Below are 20,585 nucleotides of genomic sequence, written 5' to 3' on the forward strand. Positions count from 1 at the left end.
GGGGCTCGGGGGGGCTTGGGGGGCTTCAGGGGGGGGTCCGGGGTCTCGGGGGGGGCTTGGAGGGGTTCGGGGGGGCTTGGAGGGGGTCGGGGTGGTTCGGGGGGGGCTTGGGGGGCGCCTGGGGGGGCTCAGAGGGGGGTTACGGGGCGCTGGGGGCTCGGGGGGGTTCGGGGGGACTTGGGGGGCTCCAGGGGGGACGCGGGGTGCCCCCCCTCCCCCCCCGCGCGCACAGCGCAATGGGCTCTTCCCCCCCCCTCCCTCCCAATGGTTTCGCCCCCGTCCGGCTCCGTTCAGAGCCCCCGCCCCCCCCCGGCACGGCCGCGCGTTCGCTTCCGGGGTCAGAGGTGGCGGCGGGGCCGGAAGCGGCTCGCGCTGGGGTCTGCTTCCGGCGGGGCCTGGCCGCGGGCGGCTGCAGGTACGGGCAGGGACCGGGACCGGGACGGGAAGGGACCGGGAAGGGACCGGGACCGGAGCGGGGCCGGGAACGGGAGGGGAACGGGGCCGGAGCGGAGCGGAGCCACCACCGGGGCCGGTACCGGGCCCTCCCCCGCGGAGGCCGCCGGTGGGGGCCGTGTCCCCGCGCTCGGGCCCACCCCGGTGGGAACGGGGCCGCCTGGGGCCGGGCCTCACCCACCCCCCGGTACCACCCCTCGGTACCGGCCCCGGGCCTGGGGCTCCCCCCGGCTCCATTCGTTAACCCCCCCCCCGCCCCCCCGCCAACACCGGCACCCCGGGGCTGCGGGCACGGGACCGGCCCCGTGGGGCTGCGGCGTCCCCCCGTGTCCCCCTCCCCCTCCTCCTTCTCCCCCCCTCCCGTGCCGCCGGTACCAGCCCCGGTGCCCCGGCAACCGGCAGGAGGACGGGAACCGGGCAGGCCCCGTGCCCCCAACGCCCGGTGGCCCCCCCCCGGGGGGCCGTTTCCAGCCCCCCAGGACAGATTTTTCCCCCCCCCGTGCTCCTTGCTGCTGCTGTGCCGTGACCCCCCCGGTGGTCCCGGGGGACGGCGGGGCTCGTGGTGGTGCCGGTGCCGCCGCCGCCCCTCGGTGCCCCGTGCGTGCTCACGGCGGGGGTCTCAAGCCACTGGGGGGGGGCTCGAGCCATTGCGGGGGTCTCGAGCAGCTCCCCGGGGGCCGGAGCCCTCCCAGATGTTGAGCCCGTGCCTCCGGCGGGGGCAGAATGAGGCCCCGGGGCTGGCTCAGCCCCTCCCCGGGCAGCAGCTGAGGGGAGCTGGGGCTCCTGGGGGGGGAGGGGTGGGGGGGGTGGTCCCTGGGCGCTTTGAGATGGGTCCCTGGGTGCTTTGAGGGGCGCTCGCAACGCGTTTGTCCCACGGCCGAGTTCTTGGCAGCACCCCTGGGGGCTCCGCTCACGGCCAGGCCGCACCGGGTGCTGCAGAGCCCCCCCCCCCCACCCCGGGAGGAGAAGGAGGAAGAGGAAGAGGAGCAGGGATCTGGGGGGGGCTCGGGGCCACTCTGCCCTGCCCCGGGGCAGAACCGAGGGGGGAGAGGTGCTCGGTTTAAAGAGGTCCCTGCCCCCGGGATGCTCGGCTGCGCGTTGCCCCCCCCCCCCGGTCAGGCACCGGCCGCGGCATCGGGTGCGGAGCTCCCCGAGGAGCAGGGGCACCAGCTGCGGGGCTGCAGGGCCGTCGTGCCGGCTGGGGAGGGCGCGAGTAGGGAAGGGGAAGCGGTGTCACGAGGGGGGGAGGCCGCAGATGGGAGCCGTGGCATCGGCACGCTAACGAGGGGCGCGCTAACAAGGGGCTCGGGGCTGGGGCCGGGGGGGGGGCCGGGAGCACAACTTGGGGCACGGGGAGCTCGATAATTCCCCTGGCACCCCGCGAGGGGCGCGTGGAGCCAGCCCCCGGTGCCGCTGCCTCTTGTGCTGAGCTCCTGGACGGATCGGCCCCGGTCTGGGCTGGAAACGTTCCTGCGAGAGGCCTCTGCGTCCCGCCGGCTTTCCCCCGGGGGGGGTGGGGGGCAAAGCCTCCGCAGCGACGCCCCCCCGGGAGCTTCGGGACAGGCGAGCTTCCGAAGCGTGCCTTCAGCCCTCACCCCTTCGAACAGTCGGGGCCTCGAAGCGGTTGGCGTTCCGATGGCTTTGGGGATCGGGGCCGGGCGTCTCTCGGGGTGATCCTAAAGAGCTCTGAAGTGACGGGGGGGGGGTTTGGGGGGGGCGCTGCCTAAGTGCAAAGCGCTGTCGGAGCGGGGAGCGCGGTGGAGAAGGCGGCAGGCGCCCGCGAGGCGATGCATTATTCAGCGCCCACAGATGTCCCGAGCGCCTCTCGCTTTGAGACGGGCTCGCGGCGGCTTATCCGAAGTGACACGGCCTCGGCTCCCCGCTGACACGGCCTCGGCTCCTCTGCGGGGCCCTGGCGGCGCGGCCCCGCTCCTCCCGGCCCCGCTCCTCCCGGCCCCGCCGCTCCCCGAGGGCCCCGGCGTTGCGGTTTCCGTGGGGCTGCCCCGCGGCCTTTCCCCCCCGGCAGGACGTGGCAGCCCCGCGGCGTGCCCCCGTTTCCTGCAGGTTTGGGCACAGTCCTGGGGCTTTTTTTCCCCGGCCGCGGCCTCCTGGCTCCGAGCGAGACGCGCTGCAGCCGGACCTCGCCTCGCTCAGGTCCCGGAGGGAGCAGGGCAGCTCCCCCTCGCGCACCCACCCCTGCTGCTCCGAGGCAAAGCGCCCCGAGAGCACGGGCGTTCCCCGGGGGCCGTTTGTGGCTCGGGGCAGCCCCCGCCATGCCCAGCCCTGGCACCTCCCGCCCCGCTCGGCCGCCCCGCAAGAGCGGCCTCCTCATGCGCTGCTGACAGAAGGGAGACGTTTTAGCACGGTGGCCTCGACGCCTCGCTCGCCCCCGAGCCGCACACGGGGCCGTCGCGTGCCTGGCACCGCCAGCACCGGGGCAAACGGCGGCCCCGTGGCCACCCCGTGGCGTTTGCCATCCTCTGCTCGGCTCCAGCCACGCGCTGGAGCTGCCGGCTTGGCTCTCCCCGTGCCTGCAGCGTGTCCTGCATGGGGGGGGGGTGCTGCAGGGTGGGAGCGTTGGGGGGTGATCCTTCTCCCCCCCAACCCCACAGGAGGGACGGGGCCCTGCTGGTGCGGGGCGCGAGCCCTGGGCGAGCTCTGCCCTGCGAGGGAGGCTCGGGGGCAACCTAGAAGGCAGCTGGGTTCCTTTCGCCCGGCAGCGAGGGGAAAGAGGCGGCCCCTGGCGTGCTGGGAACGTGCGCCCGGAGTGGGGGGCATCGGGCGCCCGCTTCCTCCCTGTGCTCCGGGCGCGAGGACTCGCTGCTGCTCCCCCTGACCCCGTGGGTCCCCCTCCCGTGCCCCCCCGCAGGTGACGCCGGCCTCGCAGATGCGGCCCCGGCTGACGTAGGACCCCCGAGCTGCTTGGGCCGAGGATGAGCAAGCCGAGGGAGCTGCAGCACGACCTGGAACGGAGCCTCCCCGCCATCGCGTCCATCAGCACCTCGCTGTCCCACAGCCAGGGCCTCTCCCCCTACTGCTACTTCTCCCCGGGGAAGAGGAAAGCCATCTCGGACGTGAGGAGGACCTTCTGCCTCTTCGTCACCTTCGACCTGCTCTTCATCTCCTTGCTGTGGATCATCGAACTGAACGTAAGTCGGGCAAAGCGAACGCCCGGGGCCTTTCCTCTCCTGAGCCTGAGCGCTTTTGTGAAGCCAGTTCCTCCTGCGTTCGTTGCTCCCTCTCGCAGGTCCCCGGGGCCAAGTCTTTGTTTGCTCTTCCCGGCGCCCGGCTCCGTTTCCTGCGCCCAGGCTCTGTTGTGGCTGCCCGGGGTCGTTAACACCGCGTGTGTCGGGCTGGGCGCTGCCCCGTAACGAGATCCGGGGCCCACAGCGGCGGCGGGGTTGGCCGAATTTCTCCCCCGCTCCCCTCGCCCGCGGCGTTTTGCCAAGCAGCTGCCGGCTCCGCCGCCTGCCCTGCCCTGCGGGGGTGGCGAGGGGAGGGGGGGGTGCAGACCTTCCTCCCCCCCCCTTCCAGCTGCTGGGCACGGACAAAAAGGGCTTTGAGCTTTGGTCCCTGCCGCTAATCTCAGCCTCCCAACGCCGGAGGTGCTGCCCTTCTGCCTCAAAGGCGCCGCCGGGGCCTCGTCCTCCCCGGAGCGGCCGGCGCGAGGTGCCGTGTCGCCTCGCCGCGTCGCCGACCAACGAGGAAGACCCAGCTTATTTACTTCAGCCCCGGCGGGTCAAAGTCGCTCCCTGGGCCGTGTGTTTTTTCTCTCCTAGCCGGCCCTGACCGGTCGGGGCCGCGCGGGCGCCGGGTTTCGGGTTGCAGGCGCTGCGTGTCCTGCCCTGCCGCGGGGCGACCGCAGCAGAGAGGGCGAGATGGAGAGATAGAGCCCGCCGCTCCCTCCCGCAGGCAGCCCGCCCGGTGCCTGGCCTTCCTTTATCAGCGCTGGGTCCTGCGCTCGCTCGGCGACCCTTATCTCTCTCCCGCTTATCTCCCGCCGTGTCCGCACCTAACAGATGGCTTCGGCTGGCGGCTCCCTCGCCCCCCCGCGGCCGCGGTGCTGAGCGCCCTGCAGGGACCCCCCCTGACAGCAGCTCGGGGCCGGCATTCCTGCGATGCTGACGGTGCCCAGCAGCCGGCCTGGACCCCCAGCCTCCTGCTGCCGTCCTCAGGGCTCTCCGGAGCGGTGCTTGCCCGCAAATCAAAACCTCCAGCCCTGGGCAAAAGCTGTGGCAGTGCGGTCGTCAGGGTGATGCTGAGCGTAGGTCTCGCAGGTAGCCATTAACGAGTGACTAAGCGGTGATATTCGGGCCCTGAGCCGAGGTGCTGCATATTTAAGGCTATTAGGATGGCTTATTTGCCTGGTTATGGAGAGCGATGAGTTTGTATCGTGACTAATGCTTTTTTTATCAAATGGTTTCCCTCGCTGCGAGATAAGCCGAGCGAATTGGCCCTCGTTAAATGTCTGCCTCCTGCGAGCGGTGGTTCTGCGCGCCCGCCGCTCGCAGAGACAAAGAGGTGCCTCCAGCAATTCTTCTGGCTCGCTCAGGGCGGTGGCGGGCGTTTAATCCACAACACCTCCCAGAAATCGCGACCCAAGGCCTTCGCCGTGCCCTTTATTTGCCTCCTGTCGGAGCGGCGGCGTTGGGAAGGGGCTCTCGGCAGCGCCTCGGCGAAGCTGCCTGGCGCGAGCCCCGTAGCCCCCCGTCAGCTGAAGCAGCCGTGCAGAACCGCTGCCCCCCCCACACCCCCCCGAATATTAAGCACCGGCCTGACCTAGAGGGACCACTTCCCGCCGGCTGCCTCGTCTGTCCTTGGACTGTCTGACGAGAGGGTGCCAGGGCACCAGGCTGCCAAGGACTGGCCTGAGATCCGCCGCCTTGTTCCTCACAGATCATCAAACAGCTGTCAGCGTGTGCCGGCGTCCCGGCCAGCTGGGCCGCGTTCAAACCAATAGCCTAAAGGTGAAGCATTTGTTCCAGTTACCTGAGCCATCCGCTTCCTCGTAAACAGCCAGCCCGAGCTCCTGAGAGCAGGATTTATGGTGTCAGAAGCACCGAGAGGCTGTCGAGCCCCAGATTGTCTCGGGGTGAGGCAAGAGAGCTCTTCTGTGAGCTTTTTCCACGCCTGGGTACGACAGCAGAGGCCGTGGCTTTGCCTCTTTCGGATTTCCTCGCGTTTCTGCGCGTCCGTGGCCCTCTCCTCCCGCTTTCCCCCCCGGCCCACGGGCTGGCCTGGAGGAACGCCGAGGGGTTTCGCACAAAGAGGACGATCGCAGCTTAAATTCCACCCCGCTGCCGAGCGACCTCACAGGAGGGATGCTTCGGGCGTCCGGCTGTGGGAGCAGCTCTGCCCGGTGCCGAGCGCTTCCTGGAGCTGTCCGCTTGCTCGGGGCTTCCTCCCAAACAGCCGGAGCCACGGAGCCAGCGGGCAGCTTTTCCTTTGTAGAAAGCTCCCCCCCCCGAAGTGTTGCATGTCGCCGTGAGCTGCTCCAGCCCTGGCTCCCCTCGGCGTGAAGCAGGGGGAGAAACGGGCTGCTGCATCCCCCCGTGGCCCCGTGCCTGCGTGGCGCGTTTGCGTGCCTGCCGCATAACCCGACCCGGCGCCAACCTCCGGGCACCGCTCGGCCGCCTTCCTCCTATCGTTATTTCCTTATCAGTGCACTCGATAGCTTTCTCCTTTCCCGTCTCCTCTCCAGACCAAGGATGGCATCGAGAAGAACTTGGAGAGTGAAATCATCGAGTACAATTTTAAGACCTCTTTCTTCGACATATTTGTGAGTATCCCAGCGACAGCTCGGGGCGGGGGGGCCGTGGGCTGGGGCTGGGGGCTGCAGAGCGGGGAGGTCGCAGCGTCCCAGCCCGTCCTGTTGCGCCTCTGGCCCCATCTGGGTGGCGAGGTCCTCGGGGGGGCTGCATCCTCCCAGTGCCTGGCACGGGGACGAGGACGCTGACTCGCCTTGATGGCTTTTTGTCTCCCAAGGTCTTGGCTTTCTTCCGATTTTTCGTGCTGCTACTGGCCTACGCGATCGTAAGGCTGCGCCACTGGTGGGTCATAGCGGTAAGGAGGCAGTTCCTGCTTTCCTGTTTTCAGGCTGCGCTCTCTGCCGAGGGTTCGCAGGGATCTGAGGTGCGTGATTTTATTTTCCAGGTCACCACGTTGGTCTCCAGTGCCTTCCTGATTGTGAAGGTCATCCTCTCCGAGGTTGGTTTCCTTGGGCTCACGGGGGATTGCTTTGTGATTGCCTGGTGCTGCCGTTTGCCATTTTGTGTGAACTCCCTGTGGCTTTTGCTTTCTTCCACTCAGCTTCTGACCAAAGGGGCGTTCGGCTATCTGCTTCCTATCGTCTCGTTCGTCATTGCTTGGCTAGAGACCTGGTTCCTGGATTTCAAAGTCCTAACTCAGGAAGCAGAAGAGGAACGATGTAAGTATTTTGCTCTTCTCTGGTAGGAGCTGGCAGATCAGGCTACCAGGCCTGGGGTTTCTGCTGCTTTGGCAGCACCTTGACAGATACGACATTTATGGAGAAGTGATCTCCAGGCTGGCTGTGACGGTAAGTGCCTGACTCAGTTCTGTGGTGGTATACAAGTCCCTTCAGGGGAAGAAAATACCAGATTATAAAAAGCATCTTTTAATTGAGAGGAGAAAAACATGCCAAATTCCCCAATGTCTGGATACCGAAGCCAGACGTATTGGAAACAGAGCTCACCTCCGCATCAGTGAAAATGTTTTGAAACAGTGGGACAAACGCCAGGCGGACCGTGGGACTCTCCAGCTCCTGGTATCTGTCTTCAGATCTGGGCTGGAGACCTTCGGAGAGGAATGCTTCACTCGAAGATACATTACAGGGGTGCAGCGTGGGTTACGGTGTGTGAAATTTGACAGCCTCTAGCCACTGAGGTCAGACTAAACTGAGACCGAGTTTTTCTGACCTAATGCTGCACGAATTCCCGCGCACGGCGGGGCACCTGTCACTTCCAAGGGCCCTTCTAGGGAGCGGGTGCTGGGTTTGGGGTGGTGCGGCTGCCCTATTACAGCAAAAGGAGCTCGTCCTTCCCCCAGGCTTCTCTGACGTAAGAGGACGGGGAAGCGGCACGTAAACTGAGAAGTATTTGTCGAGCGAGACTGGGTCAGAAATGCACCGAGCGACTGGAAAACACCAGAGGATGTTTTGGGTCTTGCAAGGAGGCTTTAAGATGAAAAATGATCAAGTGTTTAATGCCTCTATTGGATTAGGCTCGGGTTCCAAATTGCTTCCAGGGGAAGCTCTTATTTAATTAGATGCTTAATCGCCTTTGGATTTGACAGGCAAAAGAGCCCATTGATCTCCGTGCGGATAAAATGTCTCCAACAAAAGATGAGGCAATAGGAGCTGAAAGGCTCGTGGGCTGGCTGGTGGCAGCGCGAGCCGAGCAGCTGTGTCTGGCAGAAAGTGGCCGGGAGGCCGTCTGGGGAGGGCTGGGCTGGTGGCGGGGGGGGGGGGGACGGACAGGGCCCCCAGCCCCCTTGGGGCTGAAGCACGGGGCACGGTGTGTGAGACCCGCTCTGGTCCCCAGGGTACCTGGCAGCCCAGGCCGCGGCCGCCCGCGGGCCCCTGCTCTACCCCGGAGCCCTTTCGGACGGGCAGTTCTACTCCCCGCCGGAGTCCTTCGCAGGTAAGGCGTGCTCCCCGCCGCGTCCCTCGGGGGCTCCTTGCGCCTCTCGCCGAGCTCTGCCTCGTTCGCCCGGCCCGTGGCAGCGCCTCCGGGAGCTGACGCTGCAAATCCGGCCGCTTCTCCTTGCCCCGTGCCCGGGCAGTGCAGCCACGGCCCTGCTGTCTCGGTGCCGTCGGCGGCGCGGGGTGGCGCTCAGCCCCGTGCGCCTGGCTTCGGCTCCGTGGGAAGCCGGAGGGTTTTGTGGGTCTTGGGATTTAATGCTTACGAGCTGTGCTCGGAAAACCTCGCCCTCGGGATGAGGGCATGGGGGCAAATCGCCACCAGCAGGTGAGGGGCAGAGATGACAGTGTGACACTGCCCTGTGCCACCGCCACTGCCCTGTGACACCGCCACTGCCCTGACACCGCCTCATGCTGCTCCGAGACCTCCCCAGCTCGGCAGGACGTCAGCCGGAGCAGTTGTCCCAGTGCCTCTGACACCCAGCCAGGGAGCAGAGCCGCCCCTGGCAGCCGGCCGCGTTTTGGGGGAGGCAGGACCCGGGCCGTGCTGGCGTCGCACCCGCTGACAGCAGGGATCGGACGCTGTCTGCTCCGCGGGAAGGTCAGGGGGAGATTGTTCACGTGGGATCTTCGTTATGCGTGTGTTAATTGTGCGCTTCCCCCTAGGGTCGGACAACGAGTCGGACGAGGAAGGTTTGGGGAGGAAGGCGTTGACAGCGCAGGTAACTAGGGGTGGACGCTCCTGCCCCTCCTTCCTGTCCCTCGTTTCGCAGCCTTTGCTCTGGGGGTGTGATTCTGGCTCTGCCTCTCCCTCTCCCCCCTGGTTACGTGGTCACACACCACGAGGGCATCGCCTCGGCCGTCCTCCCCTAGCTAGCAGGGCGGTCCCGCACCTCCCCGAGGTCTGCCTGGGCGCAGGCCTCTGGGTGCCGCCTTCCAAGTGGTGCTGCTGCTGCTGAGCTCCAGCCCCAGCGCTCCCGCGGGAGGAAGCTCTGCGCTCCTCACAGCCCTCGGCCTGCTGGAAGCCCTTGCGCCGAGGCAGGAGGCTCGCTGGTAGGCGCAGCTGGCGTGTGGATGCCAGCCAGGGCGGGGAGCGTGACTTCGAGCTCCAAAACGAGGCCTCTGTGACCTGAATGAAGAGATTTCCGCGGTGTGGTGGTGGGAGGTTGCCCGCTTCCCTCTGCTAGCCCTGGGAGGTGGGTAGCAAGCCTCGCACGCACGCTTTGGGCTCCCTGCAAGCCCCACGAGTGAAATATTCCCTTCTCTCCTAGGAGAAAGAATACGTCCGGCAAGGCAAAGAGGCGATGGAAGTTGTGGACCAAATCCTGGCACAGGAGGAGAACTGGAAGTTCGAGAAAAACAATGCAAGTGTCCCCCCGCCCCGCTGCCCGGCAGCAAGCACGGATGGCTTAGCAAAAACTGGAGGACAAACGAGGCTTTTGAAACCTCCTTGCGACATGAAAAATTAACAAGCGTTACAATTACCTGATTGAATTAGGAATCTATTCCAGTTCAGTTAAATGTAAAATCCCCTCTTATTTAATTAGACGTTTAATTGCCTTCCCGTTTGACAGGAGAGAGCCCATCACTCCTCCCTCTCGACAGCGGGCGGGCAGGGGCGGACAACTCACCTTTGGTAGGCTGGGGGGGGCGCAGAGCTGCGGCGGGGAGGAGCAGAGCCGTGCCGTGCCGTGCCGGCCACGTGCAGCACCCAGGGTCCTGGCCCTGCTGCTTTCACTCGTGCTGCAGAGCAGGGTGTTTTTAGGAGCGTGCTGGGGTCTGGGGAGGCTCCGGCGGAGCTGGGGTTGCTGTGAGCCAAGGGGGAGCAGGAGCGCGTGGGGCACAGGCTGCTCCTGCTGGCCCACCCCGAGGCCCTGTGCCTGTCCCCGTCCCCAGGACAGGGACCTTGTGGGAGGCAGAGGGTGAACCAGGGAGCCCTGCCCGTTTCCCCACCTCACGGGTTTATTCCCTGAGCTACAGCGGGGTTTGCTGGGGTGTCTAGAGCTCCTTGCTCTGCCCAAAGCGTGGAGTGGAAGGCGCCCTGTCTCTGCCCCCTAAAACCAGCCTTGCTTTCTGCTTGTGGGCTCCTGACATGGCTGGGGTGAGAGTCCTGCAAACTGCAGTCTCATCTGGTGTTTAAAATTCCCCTGTCAAGTGATCCATTGTTTGGTGCCAAACTAGCTGGGCAGATTGTTTTCTTTATCCAAAGGGGGATGGATTTAAATAGACTAATCAGAGTTTAACACGAGGCTAATGATGAAAGGTTATCATCTGTCCATCCCTAACCCCTCCAGGGAGTCTCTTCTCAGATGTAGGTAACAACAGCAGTGCTGGCAAACCAAGCCCTTTCTCTTGCACTGGTGCTGGTAGCTTGCTACAAAGAGAATTTGACCTTGAAACGGAGTTTGCAGCCTGGCACGGGCTGGATTCTTTTCCTGTCTCATCACTGCTGCCTCTCTGGATGTTGTTTTGTTTATGGAAATTTGTGCATGGGCATCTGAAATGTGCTGGGTGTCCTTCCTGCCGTGGGGCTGGCGGCCTGGCCTGGCCTGGGGGAGCGGGCACGGTTCGGGGCCGGGGGTGGTCCTGCGTGGCACGGGAGCGGGCCGCATCCTGCCCCCGTAGCACAGTGCTCGTAGACCAGCAGGCTTTAGCCCAGGTAGAAGCGGTTAATTTTATTTTGCCAGCATGAATGTAACTTCCTTATTTCTTGCGCAGGACTTTGGTGACGTTGTTTACACATTTGAAATACCTTTCCACGGCAAGACCTTTATTTTAAAGGTAAGGACCTTCCCGTATCGCTTCCTCAGCCCGTGTGGCACAGGCAAAGAGCCTGCTCTGCTTGGCATCGCGGCTCGGCTTTCACGCTCCCTCCTGGCCCTGGCAGGACAGGTCAGGCTGCAGAGCGCTCTTTGAGACAGATGAACTGCGCTGCGCGCTCTAGGGAATCTCTCCAGGAAAACCCCTTGGCTGGCGGACAAACTCCCCGGCAAATCTGCTGGGCCCCAGTCTCTGCTGGTAGAAGTGGGAGCAGGTGACTGCAAGACTCGCTTCCAACCCCAGCATCTAGGACTAATCTGACCAAGGAGGCTAATTGCAACTAATTGCCAGCAAGACCAGGGCTGAGCGTGCGTCTGCTGCTGCCTGGCATTGAGCAGAGCCGCGCGGAAGTGCCGTGCTCCGTGCCCTCTCGCTGGAGTGCCTTGGCTGTAAACCACGCTTTAATGAAGCATCGGTGCTGCGGTGGCTTTTCTTTGTTCCAGTGCATATGTTGCCTTGCTGGCAGGAGCTGCCGGCGGAGCGGCTCTGTGTTCACGAGGAAAAGCTGCACGGGCCCACTCCGCTGCGTTAACCGTGTGCCTCTGAAGATCCCCCGTCCCACGGGGACGTGGGGAAATGACTGTTGTCCGTGCTAGAGCTCGGAGCAGCTTCTCAGTGACTCTGCTGCGCGTGCAATTGCTCCACAAAATCGCTGATGAGGCAGGGTGAGGGTGGAGGAGCCAGCCCGGGTCAGCCCCGAGGCCCGTCTGTGGTACAGACAGATATTTGCCCTCCCACCCAGCGCAGACCCCAGCAGGCAGCAGCTCAGTGACTGCTTTTCCCCGGGGTCTGATCCTTCCTCTGACTCCTCGTGTGCCCTCCAGGCCCCTGGGAACGGGAGCACTGCGGCAGCGGGGTTACAGCCTCAGCTCTGCAGCCTCGCCGCGCTGCCCTCCTGGTTTATCCCCGTCGTTCTTTGTGATCTGCCCTGCGTTCCTTAGAAATCGTCTTACCGAGGTGTAGCGGGGGACTGGCTAACTGCTCTGGCTCTGTCCTCAGGCTTTCCTGCAGTGCTCTGCTGAAACAGTTTACCAGGAGGTTATTCTCCAGCCCGAGAAGATGATCCTGTGGAACAGAACGGTGGCAGCTTGCCAGGTGAGCGTGCCGGACAAAGATGGCTTAATCACAGGAGCTCCTTGGAGCGGAGAGCTGGAGCTTCCCGGCCCCGCACCGGCTGTCAGCGGTGCCCGGGCCCTACTGGAGCTTAGCTGGATCAGAGTCACTGAGGCGTTAAATCTCCGCCGCTCATCCGTACGATCCGAATGCTCTGCGGCAGCCAGCTGCGTGGCGGTGCCCGTCCAAAAGCCCACGAGGTGGGCAGGGAGCTGGGCCAGCGGCCGAGCCAAGCCGGCTTCTGCTCGGTGCGGTTGGGGCGATCGCCGCCGGTGTGGCGGGGATCCGAAGGCAACGCCTGCGCCCCCCTGGAGGGGCAGAGGGGCGGCCCCGGGCCAGCAGAGGAACCTCTGCGTGCGCCGCCAACGAGCTCGGCCCCAGCCCCGAGCCTGCCATCAGCTGCTAAAGGCGCTGGCTTTGAGTCGTGGTGCTGTTGTGAGGAGGGGCCGCATCGCCCAGCTGTTGGCACCTGCAGGCACAGTCTGAGGAAATCCTTTTTTTATTTTATTTTTTTTCCTTCCAGATCTTGCAGCGGGTTGAAGACAACACGATCGTTTCGTACGACGTAGCAGCTGGGGCCGCAGGCGGTGTCGTTTCCCCCAGGTCAGTTCATCCTGCTGTCTGTGCTGCGCTGAGCCCCCCAAACACCTTCCTAAAACACAGAGGGAAGCTTCCGACCGCAGCGAGGGCGCCCGGCTCCAGCCCCGTTGTCGTGTGCAGGCTGGGAGCTCCTGGCATCCCCGGAGCAGGGCTGGGTACCGCTCCCAAAGGCAAGGAGCCCCTGAAGTCTCCTCCAGCCGTTTCTGGCAGGAGTCTCAGAGCCCAGATCTGTCCCAGTCACTCATCCTGTCTCTCCCTGCTAACCGTGCTGGCTGTGCTGTGTCCATATGCTGCCATACCTTTGCCACAGCCTTTCCCACCAGTCCCAAGCCTGTGATCTGCTCCCTCGAAGCCCCCTGCACGTCTCAAAGCAGTCACTGCCCTTCCTTTGCACAGGGATTTCGTGAACGTGCGTCGGATCGAGAGAAGAAGAGACAGGTACATTTCCTCAGGGATGTCGACCACGCACAGCCTGAAGCCTCCGCTCTCCAAGTATGTCAGGTGAGAGGCAGATCCTGTTATTTGAGCTGCGATCTGACACACGCGCCTTGCTTCAGCTTAGGGCAGAGAGCCACTTAAATGAAAACCCTGCTGTCTTTCTGGCACCGTTTTCAGGAAACTAATCTATTTGTGGAACTGAACCTCGCTTCCCTTGTTCTTCTTCCTTTGTTAAAGAAACTCTCCGTGCTGTTGAGCGCTGCTCGGGCGTTTCCCAGCTCTCTGCTCCCTCCGCTCTGGGGAGCGGAGGTGCCGACCAGTAAGAGCACAAACCCCAACCCGATCCGCATCCTGTTTATGTAACAGTTAATTCCCAAACAGGGCCAGCTGCCATTTCTGAGGGGCAGTAAACAGCTGACCGTGTCTTTCCTTGGGCCTCTCGGATGCCTTTTGCTTCTCGTAAGCCGGCCGCTTACGGACTTTAAAGGCTGCAGGCGCCGAGAGGTGGTCCCGGGGGTGAAACGAGCTGCGTCAGGATGGACCGGCTCCCAGGGTGTCAGCAGGTTTCTGGCCTCTCCCCTTCCGAAGGGAAGGTTTCGCGCGGCTGGTGATGGATCTCGGCGGGGTTGGTCTCATCAAACAAGGACTCCTTGTTACCGTCTGCGCTGGTGCCTGGGGCCCAGCTGTGCCACTTCACGCACTGACTTTGTTTTTCCTAATAATCTGGTTAAAGTAATTGACATTTTAACTCGGAGCCGTTATAGCTGCCTCAGTCTATTTAAGAGCTGGGGACTTCAGGGCCTAGAAAAATCTTTTAACAAATGTATGCAGCAAAAATAGTGTGTGTTCCTGAGCAGAGGAAGGGAAATCTGTATCTGGGCTGTGTGTGTAAGCACAGCTCTCCTCTCTGAGACGCTCAGATGGTGCGAGGAAGGATCTGGGGGCTGTAGTGACGAGGCTGTCTGCGCTGAGCCTGTCCTGACCGAGCACGGTCTCCCTGAGTGCTCGGCTCTCCTGGGACCTGCTTGTTTGCACCCATTTCTGCCAGGCCGTGCCTCTGAAACCTCCCCGTGGTGCGGTGCCGGCCGCGCTGGCACGGTCCGGAGGCAGAGGCTGCTCCTCAGCCTGCAGCCCTGCAGCAGCCCTGGCACCGCCGCTGCCAAGGCACCTGTGGGAAACCTGCCTCGTGGTGTTTGCTCGTGAGCCTGCAGCCAAGCCGGATCCCTTCCCGGGCGCTCTGCGCATCTGCTCCCACCCCGCGGGGCTCCCGTCCTCGCTGCCAGGCCAGGGGGTGCTGCGGCAGGAGCCAGGGTCGGTGCCAGGGAGCGGCTCCTCAGCCTCCCCCGGTCTGACTGCGTGCTGCTGCTGCTGTTGTTTCCCTGCAGGGGTGAGAACGGGCCCGGAGGATTCATCGTGCTGAAGTGCCCCAGCAACCCCAGGGTCTGCACTTTCATCTGGATTCTAAACACGGACCTGAAGGTAAAGCCAAGTCTTCGCTGACGTGCGAGTGCCGTGGCCGTGTTCCCTCCCCCGGCAGGGACACCAGCACCTTCCGGAGCCCCCGCACGCTGCGCGACGCCTGCTGGGGACCTGCCTGCTGCTCCCAGCCGGGCAGCGCGGGGGCTGCTGTCCTGCTGCGAGCCTCTCCCGGGTGCAGCTTCGGGCCGCTGCCGACGGGTGCCCTAAGGGGACCTGAGTTTTGCAGGCAGAGGTTGTGCACCCTCTTTCCCCCCCGGAATTTGCCCCGGTGTAGGGCCGGGAAACCGTTCCTCACCTGGCCGAGGTCTCGGCTACGGGCTTCACCTCTCCGTGCAGGACTGGGGAAGAGGTGATTTTATCCTCTTAGGGGACCAGAAATAGTCGGGCATGTCAGCTGCGGTCTGGCTGCCTGCTGCTCCCCGGGACCCGCCGAGGGGATGAAGCGCCCGCCGTGGCGTGCCCTGCTCCCAGAACCTCGGCACAAACACAGCCCCCCGGGGGGGCGCGTGGGGCATGCGGGGAGCGGCGCTTGGGGCCCTACGCCGTGCCCCAGTTCCGTAGCTATTTACGGGGGAGCCCTCGCCGGTGGCCCAGACAAAGGCAGCGTGAAGGGAGCCGGGCCGGGTGCATCGGGGTGTGTGGGGGGAGAGCTGCCCTGTTTTCTTCCTCCGCTGAATCGAGCCGAGGTTGACGTGGAAACGGCGCTGCAGCAGCGAGCACAAAGGCTCCATTCATCAGCGCTCTGCTGCAAAGCTGCGGCCCCCTCCCCTCCCACGGCCCTCCCTTCCCACAGAGCAGCTCAGGCACCGCGCTCCTGGTGAAATGCCCTGCGAGGGATTTGCAGAAGCGCTCGCCTTGGCAGCTCCCCGCCTGGGAAGCGAGAGCGGGGTCGAGCCGAGCGCGGCAGCACCCCGGCCCCCGCTACCCCCCCGACGCCGCTTGGCACGGGGCTGGGGCCGGAGGTGTTTTTCCTTCACGGGACTGGCTCCCGTGCCTCTTCCTCCCCTCTGTAACGGGCTGGTTCGGGGGGGGGGGGGGGGGGAAACAGCCCCGCTGGTTGTGCAAGATGGGGCTGGGCACGGGGGGACGTTCCCTGCGCTTCCCAGGCCGGGGAGCCCTCGCCCGCTGCCTGCTGCGAGAGAGAGGCCGCGCCGGCTGAGCTCCCGATACACGGCCCGTCAGCTGCTTCCACCATCTTCCCGAAGGGCTCTGCTGCTGCCCAGACCCCTCGCCTGTGCTGCCTTGGTATTTCCTTTGGCCCCGGCGCAGTATTTATAGCGCATGGCTCACCCCTTCCCGCAGCGAAGGGCAAGGGTTGCACACGTGTGTGTGTGTGTTTGTGTCTGGGCTGGAGCTTCTCCTCCGAGCGGGGCCTGAAACGGCCCCTGACTACAGCACCGGGCTCAGAGAAGCCTCAGCCCCTGCCCTGCTGAAGGGGGCTGCAGGAACCCCCCCCACGTGCACCGCATCCCCGGGGCTTCTCCTGCTCCCGTCCCGTGCCCGGGCAGGGGCCGTGCCCCCCCTGAGGCTCCGTCCCTGCCTGGTCCCCGTGGGGCGCGGAGCCGCTGCCAGCCCCAGCGGCGCTCCCAGCCCTGCCGCTGCTGCCTGCCCCCGCAGAGCCCGGCCTTGCTTGCTTATGCATCTCGCATAATAGAGCACGGGCCGAGGCGGTTCGGGTTGAGTCGTGCCGGGCTTTTTAGAAACATCAAAATGCGTTTCAGTTCCTCCCCCGGAGAAAACTCCTTGAAAGCAGCAGCTCCCCGCTGCGGCGCTCGTGCCGGGAGGCGCCTGGGGCAGGGAGCAAAACCCCTGGGCAGGAGCCTGGGGGGTAGGGGGGGGGGTTTCACCTCCCTGGGGGCTGCTGCGCCCGTCGCGCTGCTGTTCTCACTCGCGTGCTGTTTCCTCTCCTTTCCTCGCAGGGTCGCCTGCCCCGGTACCTCATCCACCAGAGCCTGGCGGCCACCATGTTCGAGTTCGCCTTCCACCTCCGCCAGCGGGTCAGCGAGCTGTCCGGCAAGCCCTGAGCAGCACAACGCGCCCGCTGCGGCCCGGGGGGGCCGCGGGCAGAGAGGGGGGGGGCTGCCCCACACGAACCTCACCCGGTGAGGCTGCTCGGGTGCTCGGCTCCTTCCCCCGCCGAGCAGAGCCCTGAAACCTCGGCCTGGCACGTGCCAAACCCCTGCCCCGCTCTCCGTGCGGCCGGGCTCTGCCCCGCTCCGAGTCCGGCCTTGCCCCCGCCCCACACGGCGGGTCTGGGGGCTCCTTGGGACCCCCCAGCTTCCCGAAGTGGTACCCCGGGGTAAGGGGGATGGAGGGGAAAGCTGCTGTGGGGGTGAGGACAGGTCTGTCCCCGTCACTGTCCCGACACAGCCACGTGCCAGGCTGTGCCCTTCGCACACGACTACAAAGCCCAGCCCCCGCGGGGCTCGTGGGCTCCTTCCCCTGGGGGGCTTCACCCCTGGGGGGGACACTGGGGGGACTCGTGGGGACCCCCGGGGCTGTCCCCTGGGGCTGCCCCCCTCTCCGGGGTCCTGGCTGAGCTCGTTTTCCCCCCCACCCCACCCCACCCCCAGCCCGCAGCTCTGCAGGGAACAGTTCAGAGATTTCTCATCCTTCCTGGGGGGGGGATGCGGGGGCGAGCGCGGCTCCCTTCTACCTGTGCGCGCCGCTGCCGCGCTCCGCTATAACGGGAAGCAGCGCCCGGCCGCCCGCACGCGGGGGCACGCGCCGGCAGCGCTGCGGCACGGGGGCGAGCGCCCACGGCAGCCCCCACGTGTGGGCTGAGCCACGGGGTCTCTGCCCCCTGCCCCCCCCCCCATCCCCGGCACCGTCCTGGGGTCCCGTGGCCCGTGCCGGGGGGCCGCCTGTGGCCGGCAGCTGTCGAAATAAAAGAGCCTTGCACTATTTGCAGCCCGCTGCCTTCCACGTGCCCTTTGTAACTCGATCGAATAAAAGCGGGGACGAGCGCCTGGCGAGGGGAGGGGGGGGCAAGGAGCAGGCCCAAGCTGGCCCCCGAGGCTCCAAGGATCAGTCCCAGGGCTCCTGCGGCTGCTGGCCGCGGGGTCCCCGTCCCCTGTCCCCCGGTGGTGGTGGCGCGGAGCATCCGTCCGCCACCCCAGGCAGGGTCTGCCCGCGCGTCCCCTCGGGCCCCCGTTGTTTCTGCGGCCCCGCGTCCCCTCTGCTCCGCTGAAGGGGTCGGGGACGGAGCCCGATGTCCCCGGGGCCCGGCCAGCGAGCTCTGCCCGCTGGCACCCTGCGAGCACCCATCTGTCCGCAGCCCCCATCTGTTCACCCTACAAATAGCCCGGCGGGGGGGCCCCCCGTGGCCAGCACCCCGCTGCCAGCTCGCACAGCGCAGCGGGGATGGGGGGGACACGCACGGGGATCGGACCCCAGCGGCCCTTCGAGGGCAGCAGTGGGGCAAGGACTGCCATGGGCTGGGTGGCACGGGGTGGCACGGGGTGGCACGGCCACGGTACGGGCCGCAGCCCCCCCACAGAGCCGCTGCCACCTCTTGGGTCCGCCGTGTTTGCTGGTCCCGGGGGGCCGGTGCCAGCGCCGCAGCGGGCAGGGAAAGGCCAGGCGTGCCCTGGGCCGGGGCCGGGGGGGGCCTCACGGTGCCGGCGGGGGCTGTCCCCACGTGTCCCCACACCCCACAGGGACACAGCCCCGGGGCAGGGGCTGCCACCACGGGGGGTGACCCTACCAGAGCAACCCTGGGCGCACGGGGCTGAGCGTGGCCAGACGCACACGAGGTGACGCATGTGTCCCCAGTGCCACCCCCCGCCCCTGCTTACCCCCCCGGGTGGGGGGGGCTCTTGGCACCCACCCGTCCCCGCGGTGCCAGTGACACGTCCCAAAATAGCCTCCCCCGGGGCCATATAAGCGGGGCTGGCAGGCGTGGGGCAGCAGAAGCCGGAACCGGGGCGCGCGCAGCTGCACCCCGGGGTGCCGTGGGGATGTGGGGGCCGAGCACGGTGGTGCGCAGCGGGGGGCTGCTCTCGGGCGCCCGCCTGGGCTGCCGCGTCAAGGAGGAGGACGTGGGGCGCCGCGAGACCTTCAGCGCCGAGTGGCTGGACCTGGAGCTCAGCACCCGGCCCGAGGAGGGGTGAGCGGCGCCAACGGACTGGGGGTCCGGGTGCTTGGGGTCCCTGAGGGATGGGGGGGGAGGGGGTCCCCATAGGGCTGCGGGGGGGCTCCGAGGGTCTGTGGGAGATCCAGGGAGGTGGGGGGGTGTCCAAGGGTCCTCGTGGGACTGGAAGGGTCTTGGGGATTTCTGGGGGGGGGGGGGGGGGGGGGCTGCATGGGGCTGGGGGAGGCTGCGTGTCCACACGGGGACGTGGGGGGCTCCCGGGGTCCCTGTGGGGCTGGGGAGGCTGTTGGAGGGGGGGTCATTGTGGGACAGGGGGGGCTCTGGGTGCTGCAATGCAGGTTGTAGGGTTCCCATGGGGTGAGGTCCCCATGGGGTTGGGCGGGACCTGGGGGTGCAGGGGGGGTCTCCAGGGGTCCCCATGGAGTTGGAGATGCCATGGGCGGGGGGTGGGGGGGGGTCACCAAAGTGCCCAGGGGGACTTGGGGATCTCCACGGGCTCCCCACGAAGCTGGGTGGTCCCCATAGGGCGCGGGATGGTCTGGGGTGGAGAGGGGGGGGGTCTCCAGAGTTGCCCATGGGGTGGGGAGGGACAGGGAACCCCCCCCCTCCCGCTCCCACCCCCACGAGCGCCTCGTGCCCAGGTGGTGCCGGCGGGAGGTGGACGAGCGGCACCGCGAGACGCTGGAGCAGCGCGGGGAGACGCGGGTGCTGGAGCAGCGCTCGCCCTGGGGCGTGCTGCGGTTCGGGCTCCTGGGGCAGCCGCTGGCCCAGCACCTCCTGCCCTATGCCCGCACCCTGCCCCTGCCCCTCTTCGCCCCCCCGGACCTCCGCGGGGCCAAGGCGGGCGTCCCCCGCACCCTGTCCCGCTCCCTCTCCCACGAGGCCCAGAGGGGCTGAAGGCGGCGGCGGCGGCCGTGGGTGGGGGGCTCGGGGCGCGGGCTGAGGGCGGGGGGCAGCGGCGGCGGGGTCCTGAGCCCCTGCGCGCGCCGCGGCCCCCGGGGGAGGCAGAGGAGGGTGGGGGGACGTGGGGGTGGGCGCCCACCCCGTGGCGGGTGGGGGGTGGCCGGCGGGGACGGGGCGCCCGCGGCTCGGGGCGGTGCCGGGCGCGGGGGCGACTCGGTTTCCCTGGCAGAAGGAGGGGGTGTGAGGATGGGGAGCGCTGAGCCCCCCCCCCCCCCCCAACCCCAAGCCTTCAGAGGGGCTGGGGGGGGTGGGCGCGGTGGGGGTTTTTGTGTGGTTTTGTACAAATCTGATTTCCTTTGTACTGCAATAAAGTGTCCAGCCTGGGCCTGCAGCTCCAGCAGCAGTGTTTTATTTATGGGGGGGGGGGAGAGTACCAGGACCTGCCCCCCCCCGCCAGACCTGGCTCAGCTCCCCCCTTCCCCATCTGCCCTTTACCCCTGGACCCAAGAGAGGGGCCCTGGGGGGGGGAATTGGGGAAACTGAGGCACGGCCCATTGCTGCAGGACGTGGGGTTGGAGGCTTGCGGGGGGGGGGGGGGCAGATCCCTGCTTATATAACTGCCCCCCCCTTTTGCCAGCCCAGCCCCTGGCAGGGTCCAGGACGACCTCGGTGCCAGCGCCCAGATTAGCTGTTCCCGCCCGGCCGGATCCTGCTGTCCCTGGGCCACCGCCAGCCCCTGTCCCCCTCCCTGTCCCCATCCCCTTCCCGTCCTCATCCCCATCCCTCCCCTCCCGCTGCTGCCCTTGGGGCTCCAGCACCTTTACCCCCCCTCCTCCCCCGGCCCCACAAGCAGCTCCCATCCCGTCCCCGGTCCCAGGGTGCTGGGCGCGCTGGGAGCACTGGGAGCGCTGGGAGCGGGCAGGATTGGTGGTGCCAGCTCCTGCCAGGGGCTGGGCTGAGCTCCAGCGCGCTCGGCTCATCGGTAACGAGGGAGCACCCAGACGGACCCTAGCCCCATTTCCAGCCCCA

The 20,585-nt window shown here is 66.5% G+C and overlaps 2 protein-coding genes across 2 annotated transcripts; both read left to right on the forward strand.

The window, feature by feature from the left end:
* Positions 1-281: 281 nt before the first annotated feature.
* STARD3 (StAR related lipid transfer domain containing 3) lies at positions 282-17,470 on the forward strand. The gene is made up of 15 exons (XM_080564831.1): positions 282-415; positions 3,323-3,602; positions 6,155-6,232; positions 6,439-6,516; positions 6,607-6,660; positions 6,763-6,880; positions 8,013-8,111; positions 8,777-8,832; positions 9,382-9,474; positions 10,829-10,891; positions 11,930-12,025; positions 12,567-12,646; positions 13,040-13,144; positions 14,467-14,560; positions 16,480-17,470. The coding sequence occupies exons 2-15, from the start codon at positions 3,387-3,389 to the stop codon at positions 16,582-16,584; spliced, it is 1,335 nt and encodes a 444-aa protein (XP_080420957.1). The 5' UTR covers positions 282-415; positions 3,323-3,386; the 3' UTR covers positions 16,585-17,470.
* Positions 17,471-18,390: 920 nt separating this feature from the next.
* On the forward strand, positions 18,391-19,940 carry TCAP (titin-cap). Its single transcript, XM_080564833.1, has 2 exons — positions 18,391-18,668; positions 19,295-19,940. The coding sequence occupies exons 1-2, from the start codon at positions 18,520-18,522 to the stop codon at positions 19,548-19,550; spliced, it is 405 nt and encodes a 134-aa protein (XP_080420959.1). The 5' UTR covers positions 18,391-18,519; the 3' UTR covers positions 19,551-19,940.
* Positions 19,941-20,585: the final 645 nt, after the last annotated feature.

This window comes from Anser brachyrhynchus, assembly GCF_964034855.1.
Source record: "Anser brachyrhynchus genome assembly, chromosome: 22".
In the NCBI taxonomy this organism is placed as follows: domain Eukaryota; kingdom Metazoa; phylum Chordata; class Aves; order Anseriformes; family Anatidae; genus Anser; species Anser brachyrhynchus.